At 38.8% G+C, this 8,705-nt stretch overlaps 2 protein-coding genes across 2 annotated transcripts; both read left to right on the top strand.

Moving 5' to 3' along the window:
• Positions 1-587: 587 nt before the first annotated feature.
• On the top strand, positions 588-5,111 carry LOC141642999 (putative methyltransferase PMT27). Its single transcript, XM_074452018.1, has 8 exons — positions 588-2,186; positions 2,518-2,667; positions 2,880-3,150; positions 3,460-3,570; positions 3,660-3,834; positions 3,930-4,202; positions 4,300-4,494; positions 4,587-5,111. Exons 1-8 carry the CDS (start codon positions 795-797, stop codon positions 4,798-4,800), a joined length of 2,781 nt encoding a protein of 926 aa, XP_074308119.1. The 5' UTR covers positions 588-794; the 3' UTR covers positions 4,801-5,111.
• Positions 5,112-6,137: 1,026 nt separating this feature from the next.
• LOC141641326 (uncharacterized) lies at positions 6,138-7,994 on the top strand. The gene has a single exon (XM_074449996.1). The coding sequence runs from the start codon at positions 6,138-6,140 to the stop codon at positions 7,992-7,994; it is 1,857 nt and encodes a 618-aa protein (XP_074306097.1).
• Positions 7,995-8,705: the final 711 nt, after the last annotated feature.

Here is an 8,705-nt window from a genome sequence, read left to right as displayed (position 1 = left end):
TAACCTGAGCTATTAATTTGGGTGTAAATTTAAAAAAAAAAAATTTGACGTGGGAATAAATGTAAAAATGTGGATTAAGGGTGGATATAATTGATAATTTACTCTATAATATATCAATGTCCTTTAATATTTAAGCGTTTAGAAATGGAACAAACAATCTGCACTTGGCCTGAAAGTCTTATACCGAGAACAAGAAAGCATGACCGGTCATAACGGACCTAAAAGCTTTGTTAGTTGAAACTTCACTTTGGCTGCATGTCTCCCCTGTCAACACTATGACATTCCGTTACTACATGGCGGCAATTCATTTTAGGCCAAAAACATTAGCTTCTTCGAAAAATAGCAGTGTCCATCACTCCGACATGTGTTGCTTCCGATCCTTGGATGTTAAGACAGTGTAACATGCATGCCCTAAAAGTCTGGTTGGCGAAATCCTACTGTTTTGGGTCAAAATGAAATCCAACTGTAAATTCTGACAGATGGCCGAAAAGCTAAATTAGGAAAGGGAACATAATGAAAGTTGGGAACATTTTTTTTAAAAAAAAAATTAGTTACTTAAGTTAGTCAGCTTGATGTTAGGAAATGTTGTAACTAATTTCTCCTTGTCCTACTCTTTTGGATCTGTGAGACATTTCTCCCTCCCTTCTGTCCTCTCACCTCCACCATTGTTTTTTGTTTTGTTTCTGCCTAATTACCTTAAACTTGAAAGAATTAATCAGACTTGTCATTTCTTCATGTCTATGTAAACTTTCATAAACACAACCCACCAAATCCTTCCATCTTATCTTTTCTTAATGGCTTTCGGAAGGATGCGAAATAACAAGCGACCTTCTTCTTCTTCTTCGAGTTCATATGCCTCTACCATAGCGACTGTAGTATTCATAGCATTCTGTGTGTTGGGTGTATGGATGCTGACTTCAAACAACCTTATGTCCCCTCAGGCCACCACTCGCACTTCTTCAGGCCTCAGACCAGACGAAACTCGTGAAACTAATGATATTATTAATCCCATTGAATCTACAGCCACCTTGAAACTGAATGAAAAAGGCAGTACCGGGACTTTTGACGACAACCCTGGAGATCTTCCTGAAGATGCCATCAAAACTGATGAGTCTCAGAAATTGGATCAGGTTAGTAGTGGTAAGGACTACTCTAAAGAGGCCAATGTGGGAGCTTCTTATCAGCAGCAGTCTGCAGAACGCCAGGAAGAAGTGTCGGAAAATGAAGGGAAATTGAAAGAGAATGAGTCTCAGATTGATGAAAATCCCCATGGTTTGGGTGGGAAAGAGTCTATTGAAGAACCCCAAAGGCATATCGAGCAACAAGTGCAGGTCTCTGAAGAGAGTACGCTCAACCAAAAGGAAAACATTCAGGAGATCACTGATACTCGAAGAAAAGGTCCCGAAAATGATCATGATCAGGTTGAGGAGGGCAAAGATGGCCTACGAGGTCAGGAAAACGACAATGATCAAAGCAGCGAACAAGGGAGACAACAACAGCAGGATGAAAACCAACAACAGATCGCTGAAGAACAGCAGAAAAATAAGCAACAGGCTGCTGAGGACCAGCAACTACAACAAGAGCAGCAACAACAGACTGATAACCCCATCACGTTCAGTGATGAGACTAAGAAAGACCCAACTAAGCAGGATACTAATGAAGACACCAACACAAGATTAGATAAAGATGACGGTAATCAGGAAGAAAGGTCAATATCTCGTCAAAAAGAAGAGACAAGCAAGCTAGTTGATTCTGAGCAAGAGGGAGATACTGCTATTATTAACACTCAGGTAAACAAACAGGATACGTCAGCAGCATCAGCTGATGACAAAACAAATGATTCAAATTCGCTTCCAAACTCGGGAATCCCAAAGGAGTCAAATGAGTCAACAAGATCATGGGCTACTCAGGCAGCTCAGTCCCGAAATGAGAAAGAAAGGCGCAAGGACAAAGTGGAGGGGCAAGATGAGGAGAGCCTTTATGGATACACTTGGAAGCTTTGTAATGCAACTGCTGGCCCTGACTATATACCATGTTTGGACAATGAGAAAGCACTTAAAGCACTGCGTAGCACCAAACACTTTGAGCATCGCGAAAGGCATTGCCCAGAAGATCCCCCTACGTGCCTCGTCCCACTTCCTCAAGGCTACAAAAAACCTGTCCAATGGCCACAAAGCAGGGACAAGGTTATTCACATAATACCTCATTTTTTTTTTAACAAAAAAACCTGTCCAATGTTCTCTAGAGTTACACAACATTTTTATTTCTTCAATGAGAACGTTAACATGCGAGGCCAACCCAAGTACTTGTGTTAACCTAAATTTATGTAAGACCTTGTCATATAAGTTTTTGTGTATTGCCCTCGCCTTGAGCTTGCTATTATTTTTCGTGTGAGGTGGCTTGTAGGGGATAAGGATTACTTGATTCTGATTAGATTATATATTCCCAAGATGATTTGGGGTCGGCTGAAGAGTAAGTATTTCCACTAATTAATAGTCGTTTGTTGTTATTTGGCAGATTTGGTTTCATAATGTGCCGCATCCGGAGCTAGCACAGGTGAAAGGTCATCAGAACTGGGTAAAAGTTTCAGGAGAGTTCTTGACTTTTCCAGGAGGTGGAACTCAATTTATACATGGTGCCCTTCATTACATTGAATTCATTGAAAAGGTAAGTCATGCTTGCTCTTTCATGTCTGGCCAACCAAAACGAACAATTCCCCAATCAGCAGGAGTAAGTATCTCTTAGTTAAATTCAGTCCAACAATGTTTTAAAATACGAAAACTACACTGCGTAAAACTGTGTTAGTGCATTGCCTTCTATTGAATGATGTAAAATACAGATAGTACAAGTAGGTAATATTCTTGTTTTTTTTGCTGCAGATGGTTCCTGGAATAAAATGGGGTAAACATACAAGAGTAGTACTGGATGTGGGATGTGGTGTTGCAAGCTTTGGCGGCTATCTTTTTGAAAAGGATGTGCTCACAATGTCATTTGCTCCAAAAGATGAACATGAGGCGCAAGTTCAGTTTGCCCTAGAGAGAGGCATACCTGCAATATCCGCTGTCATGGGTTCTAAGAGACTCCCTTTCCCAAGCGGAGTTTTTGATATCGTGCATTGTGCCCGTTGTAGGGTTCCTTGGCATGCAGAAGGTTTAATAGCTGTATTCCTATATTCATATCCCTCTACATCATACAATATGATCACAGTACAAAGCACATCCACCTTAGAAGAGATATCCTTCACATATGCTATAATATATACTTTCTCTGTTCCTGCACATAGTTTACGCATTCTATTTTAGCCCGTCTCAGCCAATATAATATATTTCCATGTGCTTACGTAGAAAACCAAGTCCAAGAAAACGTAACTGTGTGCAGGGGCAAAGAGAGTAGAAATAATTATCAGTGATTTTGCAACATTTGTTTAAATGTATTGAGTTGTTTGGATCCCATTTGAAGGTGGTAGACTTCTTCTGGAGCTGAACCGTGTTCTACGACCTGGGGGCTTTTTTGTTTGGTCCGCTACACCTGTGTACCAAAAGCTTGAAGAAGATGTCGAGATATGGGAAGGTATTTGGAAGTAGAAAACTTAATAACAACAACATACCATCAAACAGTTTTTAAGGAATCTGACTCTTGATATTTTATTTGCTCCGTAGCCATGTCAAAGCTGACTGCATCAATGTGCTGGAGACTCGACAAAAAGGAGAAAGACGCTCTAAATAAGATTGGAGCAGCCGTATTTCGCAAACCCATCAACAATGCATGCTATGACAAAAGGAAGGAGAATAATCCTCCAATGTGTAAGAGTGATGATGATCCCAATGCTGCATGGTATGTACTATGTAGTCTCGTACTCACTCAGCTAGCTAGGCCTATCAGAATCACTAAGATATTGAAACTGACACTTGATTTATTTGAGAATGTAGGTATGTGCCACTGGAGTCATGTATGCATCGAGTGCCAACTGAAGTGACGGCAAGGGGAAGCAAATGGCCACTGAGGTGGGCGGCTAGGCTGCAGACCCCTCCATATTGGCTGAACAAAACCCAAATGGGAATTTACGGAAAACCGGCTCCTGATGATTTTGTAAAAGACTATGAGCACTGGCAAAATGTGGTGAACAAATCTTACATTAATGGACTTGGTATCAGTTGGTCAAATGTCAGGAATGTTATGGACATGAGAGCTGTTTATGGCGGGTATGTACACATCACTACTAAGTACTATCTTTATGTTTTACATATAGTTAATTCCGATTATATAAGAGATATTAAACAGCACTTTATTTATTTTCAGATTTGCAGCAGCTTTGAGAAACTTTAAGGTGTGGGTCGTTAATGTCGTCAATGTGAATTCACCAGACACACTTCCCATCATCTATGAGCGAGGCCTCTTCGGGATCTACCATGACTGGTGTGAATCCTTTAGCACATATCCTCGGACATACGATCTTCTTCATGCTGATCATCTTTTCTCCAAGTTGAGAGAAAGGTATAGCAATAATATATAGCAACTGCCATAAACTGTTAATTAGAAACAAGGTTGGTTGTTCATCAGTGCAAGTGTTTGTTTGTTTGTTACAGATGCAAACTTGATCCAGTGATGGCAGAAATAGACAGAATAGTTAGACCAGGAGGGAACTTGATCGTACGTGATGATTCGAGTGCTATTGGAGAAGTTGAAAACTTGCTTAAGTCACTGCACTGGGAGGTGCATTTGACATTCTCCAAAGACCAAGAAGGGATACTGAGTGCCACTAAATCTGATTGGCGACCCACATCATATGCTTCTTCCTGATCCCTAACAGCTAGCTTAGCAAACTGCAATGTTAATGAGCACGAGATTCAACCGCCAACAAAAAAAAAAAAAAAAAAAAAAAAAAAAAAAAAAAAAGAGGTGCATGAAACTTGGGCAACTCTAGAATATAGTTGTTGTTGTTGTTATGTAGCAAAAGGATAAAATATACTCCGTAGAAGAAAGAGATAGTAGCATATTATACAGCAGCAAATCAGCTGTTAGTACTATTTTACTGGTATACATTTAGAAGAACATGATCGAGCTCGATCACTGAATGGAAATACAATGCTACCCTCATTATTACGGATCAACAACATATTATGTCAATATGCATAAAACACATATCAATCTAAATGATCAAATATCAATCTAATAACAATTGTAAATAACACAAGGAGATGACTATTGGTCTTTCTGTCTCCCTCATTTGCTTACCTCTTATATTCATTGTGTAAATAAATGATTGGGACGGAGGGAGGGAGTACTTTGAATGCCAGGCCGGGAGTGCAGGGATATTAACTAGTGATTAAAGCCTAGAGATTGGTCTTTCTGTCTCCGTCATTTGCTTATCTCACATTATTAATGACCTTGAAAATATGGAATCATTAAAAACTTAAAAAAAAAAAAAAAAACATTAGAACCTCTAAATTAATGTATTATATATCTGTTTTAGATCTGATAAGCTTGAATCCTGGGATCAGGTCACCATTTTACAACTATTATTATATTTTAATTAAATAGAATCGTGTAATGTAATCTTGTCTACAGGCAGGCTTAGACTTGTATCTATGATCGAGATTGGTCATCTCTTTTCAAAACGTAAAATCGTCGGGGTTGAAATTCTGACAACACTGGCTTGCGGTGACCTTCCAGATTGCTATTATAATACGCTCTTACTGAATCGCGATTCACTTTTATAGAACACGTGTTGTGTGTATTTTCAGTAAGCGACAAGATAGAAATCAGGCTTAACTTAAAGATACGCAATTCATAGGGAACCCGGTAATCCTGTAAAAAAACTATGCACTTTGGCTTCGTTTCGACTTTTGACAGATGGCAAGAAATACTATTTAATTGTGCTGTGTGTAAACTCTTGCTGGCAAGTTTGAACATGAGAAGAAGCCTTAATGACATTAGTGATTCTATTACTGCAACTAAGTAGACTTTCCTCACACTGTCCTGACAGAACTCAGATCAATAATAATATATTCATTCTCTATTTACAATGCTTAATTACACAATTTCATTATTATTATTCTACTCACATCCCAGTTCACATTTATAAATGACCATAATTTCTGATAGATATCACACATTTTTCCAAGTTTTCCCGAGTCATGAAGTTCTTCAAAAATCCACATGCTCTTATTCTCTTCATAGCCTTAACCAACACATTGACTTCCACATTTGTTCAATCATGCAACCCAATTGACAAACAAGCATTGCTTCACTTCAAGCAAAGGATCACATCTGACCCGTCCGGACTTCTTGCTACGTGGCTCCCCACAACAGATTGCTGCTCAACATGGACGGGTGTGGACTGCGATCCTGCCACCGGCAGGGTAGTCAAGTTGTTATGTCCAGGTCTGCAGTCACCTGGAGACGATATTATAGATACCTTCATGTCAGGTACACTCTCCCCTTTCTTAGGCAACCTAACCTATCTTCAAATTCTTGATGCAAGTAACTTGAAGGAGTTATCCGGTCCAATCCCGTCTGAGCTAGGAAAGTTGTCACATTTGAGACGGCTTTACCTACAAACTAACAACCTAAATGGGTCTTTACCTTCTTCATTAAGTAACCTCCATCGATTAGAAATGATTTACATTGGTGAGAATAAACTCTCTGGCTCGATTCCTGACTCTTTATTTCGATCAATGAATCAGCTTTCTGACCTGTATGCATGGGGAAATCAGTTTTCGGGATCAATACCATCTTCCATTGCGTACTTGACTTCACTTATTAGACTTGACCTTCACGGAAATAAGCTATCTGGTAGTATTCCGGAGGGTATAGTCCGATTAAAGAGCCTCGTGTACATGGATTTATCAGGAAATCATATAAAGGGAAGTGTACCGAATTCCATAGGGAAACTATCGAATTTAGTTGATTTACTCCTCCAAGATAATGAACTCACTGGAAAAATCCCGTCTTCCATTGGCCATCTTGTGTCTTTAGAATACATTCAGCTTGATAACAACCACTTAACCGGTACCCTACCCTCAAGTTTAGGTCACCTTGTTGGATTAGTGGAACTGACCCTTTCGAACAATACCCTTGTAGGCCAAATCCCTGCGAGTTTTGGCAATCTCAAAAGCCTTATGACCTTAGATTTGTCAAGAAATAAGATTGTAGGCCCAGTCCCATCTCAACTTGGTAATTTAGAGCAGTTGCAGGGTTTAGACTTGTCTTATAACCCGCTTGCATTAACGAGCATACCAAATTGGCTCTCTAAACTGCATTTGTTTACCCTAAATTTAGCTAAGACTAGAATCAAAGGACAACTACCTAGATGGCTTTCTTCCTCAACAATAGGTAAGCTCGACTTGTCGAGTAATGAACTCACAGGGAAGTTACCTTCATGGATAGGGAACATGACTAATCTATGGCATCTTAACTTATCTAACAACGGGTTTTACTCAACTCTTCCTATTGAAATCAAAAACCTTTCACTTCTCTTTGAATTAGATATTCACTCAAACAAGTTGTATGGCCCTTTGGGGTCTGTTTTCGATAAGGTAGTCGATGAGCCAAGAGGGTATTACAACTCGATAGATGTGTCTAGGAACAAGTTCACGGGTCCAATTGACAATGACATTGGTAAGAAGCACGCATTGAAGTCAATCGGGACACTGATCTTGTCAAACAATCCATTGGGAGGGACAATCCCAAAGTCCTTGGGAAACTTGGCCGAGCTGCAAGTGTTGGACATGAGCAGCAACCGTCTTACAGGGAAAATACCAGCGGAACTAGGAAATGCAAAGCGATTGATGACGATTATGCTTTCAAAAAATAAATTAAGTGGAAGAATCCCTGGGAAGGTAATTAATTTGAAGGAATTGGAGGAGTTTAATGTATCAAGAAATAGACTAAGTGGCCAAATTCCTGGGCATACGGCTAGTATTCCGGCTTCTTCATTTTCGCGTAATCCAGGCCTGTGTGGCAATCCTCTCCCGCCTTGTAAGACACAATAATCTTAGTTGATGATTTACATTTTCATCATGGAATTTGTATTTGTTATATGTGAAATGCAGAATGAAAGATACAGTAGTTAAGTAAAACTTTCCATTAATTATTTGTTACTAGGAGTAACTTTTGAAATGTTGGAAATTGATGTAATACATGTAATCTTCACTTCCTTTACTTAATGGTAAGCAAATCTTAAAGCATGACAAACCTTCTCACACGCTCTTTAATATTCACATTTCCGATAACTAAATAGAAATACCAAGCAACAATCCCTATATTTTACTTAGCTTTGATAATCTATGCTACTAAAAAGAATATTCAATTGCCCTAATACACACACGGTATATATAATAAAGGTTTTAACTTTTTAGCGGAAGAAATTATTTGTATCAAAGTTGTTTAAGGAAAATCTGAGGTTTACGCATATGAACACTTGAACATGCAGTCTAGGTTAGAAAAGGTAAAAAGGTTTGTCCTAGGTATTTATTGACGGGTATTCTCGTTTAAAAGGTTTGTTTTAAAGTTAAGACGGATAGCGTCGTCTTAATAAATAGTGTAAAATCTATAAAATATTATTAGAAGTCTACCCTAAAAATGTTCCATAGACAATGCCACATATGATGAAAAAAAAAGCCACATACACAATAACAATATGACTTGGCAAACAAATATGACATGCATTATCAATTTATTATTATATTGCATTAATTTAATTC

The sequence above is a fragment of the Silene latifolia genome, chromosome 2 (assembly GCF_048544455.1).
Source record: "Silene latifolia isolate original U9 population chromosome 2, ASM4854445v1, whole genome shotgun sequence".
Lineage (NCBI taxonomy): Eukaryota > Viridiplantae > Streptophyta > Magnoliopsida > Caryophyllales > Caryophyllaceae > Silene > Silene latifolia.
This window is presented reverse-complemented; position numbering and strand designations above follow the sequence as displayed.

Coding starts and splice junctions, on each gene's coding strand:
- LOC141642999 (XM_074452018.1), top strand. CDS start 795: ATGGCTTTCGGAAGGATGCGAAATAACAAGCGACCTTCTTCTTCTTCT. Junction 3,571..3,659: donor AGATGTCGAGATATGGGAAG/GTATTTGGAAGT, acceptor TTTGCTCCGTAG/CCATGTCAAAGCTGACTGCA. Junction 4,495..4,586: donor TTCTCCAAGTTGAGAGAAAG/GTATAGCAATAA, acceptor TGTTTGTTACAG/ATGCAAACTTGATCCAGTGA.
- LOC141641326 (XM_074449996.1), top strand. CDS start 6,138: ATGAAGTTCTTCAAAAATCCACATGCTCTTATTCTCTTCATAGCCTTA.